Source organism: Aricia agestis, chromosome 20 (assembly GCF_905147365.1).
Source record: "Aricia agestis chromosome 20, ilAriAges1.1, whole genome shotgun sequence".
Classification (NCBI taxonomy): Eukaryota; Metazoa; Arthropoda; class Insecta; order Lepidoptera; family Lycaenidae; genus Aricia; species Aricia agestis.
Window position 1 is genome coordinate 9,790,303 of NC_056425.1, and position 12,790 is coordinate 9,803,092.

The following is a 12,790-nucleotide window of genomic DNA, read 5'->3' on the forward strand; positions in this document are numbered from 1 at the left end:
GTTACGGAACCCTTCGTGCGCGAGTCCAACTCGCACTTGGCCGATCATTTATATAAACTACAAGTTAAAATTATAAATTACAAATCCAGGTGTGATATCTAGAAATGTATGAAAGCAGTGTTTTTCAACCTGTGAGCGCAGACCTCTATACGTCAAATTAAGAGGTAATAATATGGAGTTTATAAAATATTATCTATTTTAAAAAACTACAATCAGTAATGAATAATATGATTGGTAAGTGACGACCACTCGCGCCAGCGTCTCTGACGTAAATGACAGTAACAGTGATAGTTTTCTCTATCAACACTAGAGGGTGCTTTCAAAATTTCTGTATTTGTGGGTAGTTTAAGTTTTTGATCTCGTGCGAAACGATCTTCTAAGTAAACACTAGTTTTTCCAGTGCATTAAGTCTAATAAATGATACCTAATAGTTTACTAACATATTTTTAAGCCCCGAAGTGAGGGCTGCCAGAAATCTATCACTCGCACAGAGGTAGCGTTGTAGTCAAGGCTGAAAAACACTGCAATACAGAATATCTACTTTAGAAAATTTTCCTTTTTAAATGCAGAAAGTCCACACACACACAAACACAGACACAAAGACGTTATTGATGAGATCATTGTGCAAGATAGGTTCAGGGGTGTTGAGACTCAAACGAACGAATCAAGTGTCACAAACTGACAAAAGTGAAATGACGTTGTTAGAGCAGGACGCGGCTAACTGATTCGATCGTTTGAGTCTCAAAACGGTTTCGTTGTAGGCCTGCTGACTACACCAACTCTCGCCAAATGTCGTCTACAAGAATGTTCTGCCTAACTTGCTCCATCGACTGTCTTACCCGGGGCGAGTTCCCAAATATTACCCAGTATATTGCCCAGTGGTCATGACGTCATGAATAGAAGCTGCTATGCGCCGTACTGTTGATTCGTTATTTATACGTGGGAGAGCCATGCTTCAGCACGAATGGGCCGGCTCGACCGGAGAAATACCACGGGCTCACAGAAAACCGACGTGAAACAGCGCTTGCGCTGTGTTTCGCCGAGTGAGTGAGTTTACCGGAGGCCCAATCCCCTACCCTTTTCCCTTCTCTTCTCTACCCTCCCCTATTCCCTTCCCTACCCTCCCCTATTACCCTATGCCCTCTTAAAAGGCCGGAAACGCACCTGCAGCTCTGCTGATGCTGCGAGTGTCCATGGGCGACGGAAGTTGCTTTCCATCAGGTGACCCGTTTGCTAGTTTGCCCCCCTTATTTCATTAAAAAAATGGCGAGCGTATTGACGTATATGACTTTTTTGGCATGTAATTATTGCAAATATTAATAATTTATTCGCTCATTAAAAATAATAAGTACAAATAGTATAAAAAGATCCTTTCTTTGCGCGCAAATTGGCGGTCTTAGCACTTCAAGTGGTTTCTTCCAGACAACCAACTCATATATCAAATATTACAACTAATACGTCACACTTGTCTCACCAGTGAAATTATCACTCGCTGGCCAGTATACTGGGTTAAATTTCGGAACGGACACCCAGCTATTTAATACTATGTAGTACAGTAAAACGTATACTAACCAGGCGCTGCACTGACATTGCTGGCCTGTGTTTGTACGGGGGGTGGTATTGTTGTTGTAGTTGTTGAAGTGGTCGTTGACGTTGATTTCTGAAACAATGAGTATGATGATTAGAAGGATAGAGATGAAAACAAAATCTTACTTTCCATACTAATAAGTAATAACATACATGGATAAGTGTGTCTGTGTGTAACAATTTCACACTTAAATCACTGATTTTTATAAAATTTCCTATTGAGATACCTTAAGACTCCTTGGAATGGATGCAACCCTACCCTACCCTATTCCCTCTTAAAAGGCCGGCAACGCACCTGCAGCTCTTCTGATGCTGCGAGTGTCCATGGGCGACGGAAGTTCCTTTCCATCAGGTGACCCGTTTGCTCGTTTGCCCCCTTCTTTCATAAAAAAAAGTTTTTTGTCCCGGAATAACAAAGCAGTTCAGAGTTCTTGTCTTAGAGGTCGTGGGTTACATTCTTATGTTGGGGCAGCAAAAAAATCCAAGTTTTGCTGAACACCTGATGCGCAAGAGACTTTAAGAGATCCATTATACTCACATTCATTTCAATAATCTTCTCCTGCAATCCACCCACTCTCTCCACTAACGTGGTATTTAGATTCACCAGCTGTTCTTTCAGCTGGCCCTCCTCTTTGACAGTAGCTGTCAGGTTGGCGATGGTCTCGTTCGTTCTGGTCTCCAGCTGGTGAAGTAGAGTTTTGATTTCCTCCACCCCGGACTCCGCGGTTACCGCCTGCTTTTTAGCTGACGCGAGCGCGCTGTCGAATCCTTTGATCTGAAAGGTAGAATTATTTGTTACTTTTACTGCTCGAATTGAGGCTTACTCCTATTATATTTGATCTTTTTATAGTACATATTAGCATAAATTATAAACTGCATTTTATAGCCTTACTAGATGACGCCCGCAACTCCGTTGCGCCAAAACTCGTTTATTGCGCGGGAACTGTACATTTTTCCGGGATAAAAGTATCCTATGTCCTTTCCCGGGACTCAAAGTTTATCCACACCAAATTTCAGCAAAATCGGTTCAGCGGTTTGGGCGTGAAGAGGTAACAAACAAACTTACTTTCGCATTTATAATATTACTAGCTGTTACCCGCGACTTCGTCCGCGTCAACAAAATGTAAAAAACATAGGTAAAAAATAAAAAAGTAAAAATATGTCCTCCTCCTTTTTGGAAGTCGGTTAAAAAGTAGCCTGTTACTCCTTATTACATCAGCTATCTGCCAATAAAAGTACCGTCAAAATCGGAGGAAAAATTTCGGAGATTAGCCGGAACTAACAGACATACAGACAGACAAAAATTCTAAAAATTGTTATTTTGGTGTACCTAAGTACCGTCTAAATATTCATATACATGTAGTAAAAAACGGTTATTTTAATATTACAAACAGACACTCCAATTTTATTTATATGTATAGATGTATAGAGATGGTTAACTTTAACCAGAGATTTGACATTTTGCACTGACTGTAGTTATAGTTACAGTTATAGTTAAAGTTAGTTGGTGCAACCCAACCTTAGAAATATACACAAATGTTTAGGTATGTATTTAAATATTGTTTTAAACATTGACAAAATAAATTCTAAGTCGTTAATTAGGATAATATTAGGCATGTGGCAGTGTATAAAATATATTTTAGTCATATGGTAGGTATGTTAATTTTTGACATTCCATTGCATATCGAATTGAACAGTGTACATGTTAAACAAAGCTGAGAAATTTTTAAAATTCGAATTTTCTTTCTTTCCTCACATTTTGTATGAATTTCTTTCATGTTTTCAATTTTAACAGACTTTCTATGCTATGATTCATAAAGCTTACACATTTGTGATTTAGTTTTAAGTTGTAATTTATACGGTTTGTTGAAAATAAAGTCATATAAAGTCATATATTATAGTAGGATTATATAGTAAGATTACTACACACACAGTGTGTATACAGACGCAATATTTATACATCATTCTGTCTTTTTGATACGACAAAAAGTCACTTTATAGAAAGGACAAAATATTATATAAATACAACCTCTACGTAATATTAAGTTACACTATTTGAATACTTTACAATAGTAAGTGCAATAATAAATTAATTGACTCAAATATGCCGCATTTCATATTTTATTAAATTGTTCAATTTGCGGCGAAAGTATTTGGCACTAAGTCAACTTAAAATATATTTTTTACAGTCAATGCCAATGCAACTTTATGTAATCTACACCCGTGACATGTCGGCCATGAGTCATGACCAGATAAAGAGCTTATATTTGGATTTAAAGTCTGTTAACTTACATTGCAGAATGCACTGCAGTAATCAGATAAACGGCTTTAGTAGATCTATCGATCTTTTGGTTATGGGCTGCGCTCAACTTTAAGATAACTCTAAACTGAAGGGCACAATCGGTTAAAAGGTAGATTGTCTATTCCCCTTTTTAATATAAAAGCATCTACTCTTATATTTTTTGTTGGCCAAGCCCAGCTTGGGTATTATCAATCACCCTTTTGCCAACTTGTCTGGTCTTGCTGCCAACTCCAGTCAAATCCGTATTTGTATAAGCCTCAAATTGAGTTGTAGCTGACTAAACTAGAACACACCTGTGACCCAAAATCAGCGACCATCCGCTGCAAATCCGCCAGCCGACGCGGCGTGTCCGCTAGGTTCGGCGCCGCGGACAGCTGGCCGGAGACCAACGCCAGGTCCCTGGCCGTCTGCTCCACCCGTTTCACCAGGTCCTGGTGGTCTAACTCCAGCTGAGAGAGCCTGGCGCTCAGCTCTGTAGCGTTCGCCCGCAGCTCCTTGGCTGCTGTGTGACATATTTGTAGCGCGTCCCCCACGCTGTTACTGCTCGTTGATACTGTTGACAAAGGATTCAATATGTTAAAGACTATTAAGCTGACAAGTTGAAAACTATTAGACTGACACGTTGAACTTGACAGCCTAGGCTTCAACTTGACAGCCTGGTACTACCAGGCTGTCAAGTTGAAGCCTAGACTGTCAAGTTAAAGCTTATCAGACTGACAAGTTGAAGACTATCAGACTGACAAGTCGAAGACTATCAGGCTGACAAGTTGAAGACTATCATAATTCATAACCCACAATAGAAATGCGAAATACTTCACAGATTATGTTGTAATTTGCGTTGTTTGCTGATCGGTAGCAAGGCCTGAAGTCCTTTAATAGAACTTCCGTATGTCCAGCAAAACTTGATAGGAAGTGATTTATAGAATCTAGATTCTAGGCAATGCATTATAAAATACAGTTTATAATTTATGCTTATATTATTATAAAGAGGAAATGTTTGTTCTTGGATGTTTATTGCCGTTCCGATTTACTAATACCTACCTATGCTAATATTTTATAAACTTTTCACCATTAAATACTATATTATTCCCATTACTAATGTTTAAGTATAATCTATTTTTTGTCCACATCGACACAGCTATCAAGGGAAGCAATTTTTCAGTTTTGTCGTAAAATATGAAATTATTACAATAATACATTTAAACCACTTTTATATGTACTTACAAGTTTTATAGTGCTCACATATTAAGATCAGTGACTCGAGACATTATAATAAATTCACAACAATACGTTGTAACTAAAAGTAATATTTCTTGACCTAGATTTTTATCAAGGATCCCTTTACTCATACTGAGATATTAAACAATAAATATTGTTATTATTGTCACAATAAAGTTTAAATGTAACATTTAGGAATCTAATCAAAAATTTCTCACGTAAGGGTAAGTTCACACTACAGGGTGCAATTAAACCTTCCTGTCAAATTTTTACCAGGGCTTAGGTATCATTTGGAGAGTTCATTTAAGCAAAAACAATTTGACATATTTTATCCCATTTAAAATCGTAGCAGAACGGTCACTCGCGGCGCGGGGGAATAAGCGGGGGTGACGCGGGGGCAGGCGCGCGCGCGGGGGGACGTCACGCGCGGGCGACGCGTCGTGTCCATTAATTGTGGTGTTTTTTAGGATAACTTTCGGAAGGTATTTCTCAACATTTTAATACTGAGTGATTTAACAAGGGTCAATATATCAAAATTTGGCAGGAAGGTTTAATTGCACCCTGTTTACAATGTGTAACAAAAATAAGTGATAATACTTTAGGCTGTGTACGTGTTTCTTGTAGAGAGTTCACTGTGAAAGTAGCAGCTCTGAAATACTTTTTTTTCACTTTTGTATGGGCAAGGGCCCGAGGCCCGAGCGTCACGAGTTTCCCCATACAAAAGTGAAAAAAATTGTTGGTCTTTCAGCGCTACTACTTTTACGGTGAACTCTCTACAAGGAACACGTACACACCCTAATCACTTTTTTTGTTACACCCTTGCATACGTTGCAACGCTACGTAAGTATATTATCTTGGCTTAAGAGGATTCCACACCGCCCTTTTTTCCATACAAACGTTGTCCCCTGTTTCCTCCCTGGATAATGCTAGTAGAGTTATAATTTTTTTCCTGAATATCTACGGCCACTAATACAATGTCCCTATGTTTTCTTTTTTTTCATAATTTAATTATTAAATAAGATATGAACGTTCAAAAACCCAAAAAAATGGCCAGATTTTCCACTGTGTTCAAACGTCCAGAAAACAGATTTGGCTAGATTATACAAAAAAAGCAAAACATAGGAACACAGCTCAAGCCTTTTTTTAATATTTAATGAAAAAAGTACTTAAATCGGTTAAGTTTTGGAGAAGGAATCAGGGGACAACGAATCGTTGATTTTCTGGATTTTCTGCAGTTGTCTCTATCGCGTTCTGCGGTATACGCTTGAGGTAAGGGAGACAGCTATAGATATTACACGTCCTTTTTTTTCATTTCTCCAGCCGCTGTTGTATCCTCTTAAAGTTTTATAAAATAATATTTTAACATTATTTTTGTTTCGAATAAGCTAATAAGCACAACATCCAAAATTAAGATCAATAGGTGATAACTAAATAGTGTAAATACATTGTTAATGTTATGTGTTAAACTTTAGGTGTTTTTGATCGATGTTGCAATATAATTGATTAGATGCAGCACTCAAAAATAAATGAAGTAGCCAATCCAGTTTTCAGAAGCATTAAAAGGTTATTTCTATTTTGAATAATTTAAGATATTATGTATTATAATACGGTTAATCCGGTCCCAGATTGTTACGATATCCGAGTTCCGACATGTAAAGTTGATCTAAATACGTTTTTTAGAATGTAATTAAAATACAATTTCACAGTACAGACCTACTTTGAAAAAATCACAAGACTGAAAGTTAAATGCTATCAGCTAACTGACGTATCATGTTAATTTTTGAACACATTTAGGTACAACATCTAATAAAATAGAGTGCTATAAAAATGTTATCTTGACTTAACATAAGATAAGGTTACCTAACGGCCGTTCCCAATATTTGATCTATCTCTGGTTTTGCCCTACTAGAGATAGGAATAGCTCACTATTGACATAAAATATATGTCTCTAATGTCTAATCTGAGCTATTCCTATCTCTAGTAGGGCAAAACCAGAGATAGATCAAATATTGGGAATGGCCGTTAGTGACATGAAACACAACAAATGCCGCTTGATTCGTAAAAAAATACGCTGGCAAAAACCCTAGGAGTTTAACCCCGAAAAAGAAGAGGAAGAACTACCCTTACACACACAAATGCACCAACCTCTGTCCATCTCTATCCGGAGCGAAACGATCTGCCGTCGCACGTCCACGAAGAGCCACAACACAGTCGCAGCGGAGACCACGCACACACACAAAGCTAGCACCGCCGCGAGACGTACGAAGGGTCTGGACCTGCGGCGCCTGGTACTCCTTCTCCCCCAGGGTTCCCCCTCATCGCTGGAGGCGGACAGCAGTCTTCCCCCTCTCGCCACCCCGCCCCCCACAAGGGCGTCCAGCTCCCGTCTCTTCCTCATCTTCTTCCCCACCCGCAGGGGGACAGCGTGCACCCCGCTCTCCATGGCTGTCGCTACCGCATTCGACCGACACGCACGGCGACCGACAACCGAGTGTCAGACTCAAGCGACAATAAGGATAATCGAATGTCGCATGCTTCCGTAAATATAAACTTTTAACTACGTTTGCTGTTTCATTCTGTACGAAAACTTTTTTATTACACGGCAAAAAAAAATCTGTACTTAATTACACGTCAAAAATGTAAAGCTACGTTTATAGTTAATAATATTTTAACTAGTTACGTTTGCTGTTGATTTCTGTACGAAAACGTTTTTAGGAATTGTAATTACACGTCTAATTTTTTTCCCTAAGCTACGAGTTGAAGTTTGAACAAACATTGTTAATTTTTTTACCTGTGTAGGTATAAACAAGGTGGATCTTCTTATTTATCAGGGAGTCAATCAACACCTAAATTACACGATATTATAATATGTTAACTTCTGAAACACAGTGGCATAGCTAGCCTCAGCGGGGCCCATATCAACCACTATTATATTTATTATCCGCTACCGTAATAGAGATGCTATATTTAAATTATAATAATAATTACAATGCAAGCCTATAGGCATCTGTATCGATTTGGTGTGAACCAAATATAGGCACTTATGCATGCGTAGTAAGACACAGCTGAAGAATCCTATTAATATATCTACGTAGATGATTGTATAATATAAGAAAAAATGTGTATTTTCATTAACGGCAAAAAATTATTGTGTCATCTTAATTAAAAATTTCAACTATCTGGCTTTATTGAAACCAAAGTTACGAGGGTTCAAAAATACGACGAAACGTTTCGAGAAAAGGTAGGTAGTGCCCTTGCGCGCTTCGCTTGGTTCATCTTGGCGGGGGCACTCCCGTGCCCCCAGATGTTATTCGTTATCTAGAAGTAAAAATATTAGTGATGATTATAATAGAATGAATAATGATCCTAATTCGACCTCTGCAACTCTATGTAGAGACAAAAACTTATATACAATACGACCATTAATTATTATAATTATAAAAAAAAACGATTTACTACAACAAATTCAATTTATGTTTAAAAAATGTGATTTTTCAAAAGAGGTAGATAAAGGTGATGGTACAGAGAGAAATCCAAACTTACGTTTAGGAGATAGTAAAAAATTAAAAGTCAATGGTTTTATAACTACGTTATTGCACGTTACTATTTACGTCTAAACAATATCAAGGAAAACTAATCATTAATCGGTCAGTAGCGAACACATAAACTACTAACAGAAAACCTAAGAACCGGGCATTTATCACACAGATATCTAATATATAAAATTCTCGTGTCATAGTTTTCGTTGCCATACTCTTCCGAAACGGCTTGACCGATTCTCATAAAATTTTGTGAGCATATTGAGTAGGTTTGAGAATAGGCCAACATCTATTTTTCGTACCAAAAATTATTTATATGGCAAAACAACGTATGCCGGGACAGCTAGTACTTTTTATAAATAGGTCCTTACATTGGCGTTTTGTTGTACAGGCCACTTTCACCCACTTTGATCTCAAATATCTCCTCGTTGGTTAAGAATTCCAAATTCAAATTTATATATTCATTTATTTAAGGCTAGCCGCACACACGCAATAATATTGTGATTGCAAGATTGACTTCAATAACTGTTCAGTATTTGGTCCCGCACACTATACAATAGTATTGTCAATATTTCGTGGTAAAACTTGACTCAGTCACACAACAGCTTGTTTCGTGTGCATACGATATAAACAATGGATAGGAAGAAAAAAGTTGTTGCGTTGGTAACTGTATTCATTTTAAGTAACAAAAAAGGGTGTTCTAAAAGGAAACGATGCATTAAAGAGTGGATGAAAAAAAAGCCGAGTTAAACCATTTAATTCTAATTAATGAATTAAAACATACGGAAGAAAAAGACTTTAAAAATTACATGAGAATGAGAGACAGCAGCTTCGAAAATCTATTATCTTTAGTATCACCTTACTTTAAGAAATTTATTATCGTCTTCTTCCATCTTGAGCAAAAACACGAACGACCGTCTGCCTTGAAAGCGTTTCCTCAACTAGAATATTGCCGTGCGCCCGCAAACGTCAATATTATTGACAATACCCCTGTAAGTAGTACATTTGAGTTTCCAAAACAGTCATTCATTTGTTTTTTCTTGATTATTTTTTCTTTGGAATCGTTCATATCGCACAATGGAAAAATTGAAATATCGCTTTATTTACGAATATGAGTTCTACCGTGGCACGAGTGCTGCAGAAACAGCTCGAAGAATTAACAATGTGTAGGCACTGGTGTCGCAAAAAAAAAACACGGTACGGTTTTGGTTCCAACGTGTTCGTTCCGGAAATTTCGACCTTCAGAACAAGCCCCGAGGACGACCCGAGACCAAAATAAATAATGAAGAATTAAGGGCTATTGTGGAAGCGGATCCATCGCAAACCACTTCAGAGTTAGCAGCAGGCTTCGGTGTAAGTGATAAAACTGCTTTAATCCACTCGAAGCAAATTGAGAAGATAAAAAAACTTGAAAGGTACCTCATGCATTGAGTGAAGCAAACCAAAAAACACGCGTCGAATGCTGCGTTACATTGCTCAACCGACACAATAATGAAGGGATTTTAAATCGGATCATTACGTGTGATGAAAAATGGATCTTTGACGATAATCGGAAGCATTCTTCGCAATGGCGGTCCCCTGGAGATTCAGCCAAATCCTGCCCTAAGCGAAAATTGACTCAGAAAAAGTTACTTGTGAGTGTTTGGTGGACTATTGCCGGTGTCATTCACTACATCTTTCTAAAATCTGGCCAAACGGTAACAGCAGATATCTATTGTTAGCAACTGCAAACCATGATGGAAGAACTAGTTGCTAAACAACCAGGGCTGGTCAATCGCTCTAGGCCACTGCTGCTTCAGGACAACGCTAGACCACACACTGCACAATAGACGTGAGACGGCCTCAAAACTAGAGAAGCTGCAATTGGAATGTCTGCGACATTCATCGTACTCCAGGACCTTACTCTAACAGATTACCATTTTTTTAGGAATTTGGATAACTTCCTACAAGATGTGACAGTCGAAACCGCATTCAAAGTATTTATTGACTCTCGTCCCTCCGTTTTTTAGTAAAGGGAATCAACGAACTACCCTTAAGATGGTAAAAATGCATCGATAACAATGATACATACTTTAATTATAATAATAGCTCCCACACCGGTTTCGGTGACGGTGGCCGGTTTCATTGAAACCAGGCCAGCTACGCAGGAGTAATTTTATAGTGCCCAAGTATGTGCGCAGTACACAAGATCACTCTCTATTCCTTTACTCTCATAACCCAGTGGGACGGACGACCGACACGACTGGCGCGAGATCAGGCGCAGGGCCGACTTTTTAGATGCCCATCCGACGTATGGATCATCTTACTTGTCAGACAATCAGGTGATCAGCCTGCATTGTCCTAACCAAACTTGGAAATAACATGTTTCCAACGCGGGAATCGAACCCACGACCTCCGAGTCAAGAGCCGCGCTCTATACCACTAGACCACGGAGGCGTTTTTTTTACTTTAATTAATTAAAATATGTTACTTATACAAAAAAACGACTTTATATTCCTCCCATATAAAACGCCAATTACATAATATGTAAGGACCTAATATTAACAGGAAACGGTAACACTGTTTTTCCATACAAACGTAATTCCCCAATTTACTCCCTGGACAATGCGTCTAGACAAATGATTTTTTATACAATATTGGGATCTGTCAAGGCTATGCTTCTACGTTCGATTATTTTTTAATTTACTAATACTTAATAAAAAAATATGACCCTTCAAAAATCGCAAAAAATGAATGCCCCGGACCCCGCCAATCCACCGACCATAAAACAAATTTGAAAGATCTTTAAGATAAAATAAAAACGTAGAGGCATAGACTCACTCTTCCTGAAGATATTTATAAAAATAATAATTAGATAGGCTCTATCTATTTTGAAGGAGGAATCAGAGGACTACGTTACCTCGATTTACTGTATCTGTCTCTATCACAATACACGTGCCGGCTCAGGGTGAAGCGTGATGGCAATAGTTACTTCGTTTAAATTCTACTGCACCCGCGTTCCCTCTTAATCAAGCTTGCAAATCCTTCCAAATGTAATCCAAAATATTTTTGCTACCTGCGATACGTTTGTAATTCGTTAAAAGTCATTTTTAAAAATTCACACTGTATATTTAAACGGAGGAAAATTGCAGGAAAATCGACTCATGATTGTCATAAGTAAGTTTTTTTACAATTAAATAAGATTAAGTATGCGAGCAGCAAAACACCTAACAAGTAATAATTACACTATCAAGTTAAAATTGTACCTCATCGATTATACTTTGATGATTATCTTTGGTAACAAAAACTGTTTTATTTAATTTATATATTTTTTATCTCTACTTGATTTTCTCAAACAATTTGGCTAACATTTTAAGTATTTGCTTTAGATTTGTAAAACACAGTGGCATAGCCAGCTTCCGTGGGGCCCGTATCAAAACTTTTTTGGGGGGCCTTGGCTTTATTTTTCTACAAATTTAGCCAGGGAGTGCCGTATAAATAATAATTCCAACATTAATTTAGTAGATATAAGATACTGCTCTAGCCACGTAAAAAGGATGAATGATTGAAAATATATTCTTAATTGTGCACACAAGACGATACAGAAATATACACAAAAATACATAGCCCCAATTTCACCAACGTCTGTTAGTGTTAACAGCTTGTTAAAATGTAATGTCTTCTCTTTCATTCATATGAAAATCGAAAGAGGTAACGTCATACTAATTCCGGCGTTAACTTTAACAGTCGTTGGTGAAATTGGGGCTTAGGCTCACAATGCAATACATAATTTGAATTTGAAATATTAATATTACTAGCGGCCTTATTACTTTTTTCTAAGCAATACTCGGGCAAAAAAAAAAACATTAAATTCCTGAAGTTTCTGAAAATGGAATGGATTGTTGAGAATCTGAGCTAACCATTTCATTTTGATGATTAATTGCCCTAGAAACGTTTAAGGCGGGAATTTGTACCAAATATCTGAAGTTTCGAGAACATTCCAAATTCCAATTAAGCTGTTGACAATGGCTGTGCAACAATGCCTTTTTGAAAATTATTATTTTAAAATAAAATGAGTGAGCTAATGGGAATTGGATTTACCACAAAAAATTTTAACAATGGTTTATTTTTAATTTTAGGCACCCAAACTCCAAAGTAAAATTAA

At 37.6% G+C, this 12,790-nt stretch overlaps 1 protein-coding gene across 3 annotated transcripts in view; it reads right to left on the reverse strand.

Moving 5' to 3' along the window:
- LOC121736986 overlaps nt 1-12,790 on the reverse strand; it is a 33,399-nt gene that overhangs the window by 2,536 nt on the left and 18,073 nt on the right. Inside the window, exons 2-5 of one of the 3 annotated variants that reach the window (XM_042128482.1) lie at nt 7,253-7,683; nt 4,183-4,442; nt 2,126-2,362; nt 1,573-1,660 (exon numbers count right to left, since the gene is read on the reverse strand). In XM_042128482.1, coding sequence (XP_041984416.1) covers nt 1,573-1,660; nt 2,126-2,362; nt 4,183-4,442; nt 7,253-7,550 — 883 coding nt within the window. In that variant the 5' untranslated portion in view covers nt 7,551-7,683. Of the gene's footprint in view, nt 1-1,572; nt 1,661-2,125; nt 2,363-4,182; nt 4,443-7,252; nt 7,714-12,790 lie in introns of those variants that run through there. The other 2 variants (XM_042128483.1, XM_042128484.1) reach the window with 2 other exon arrangements.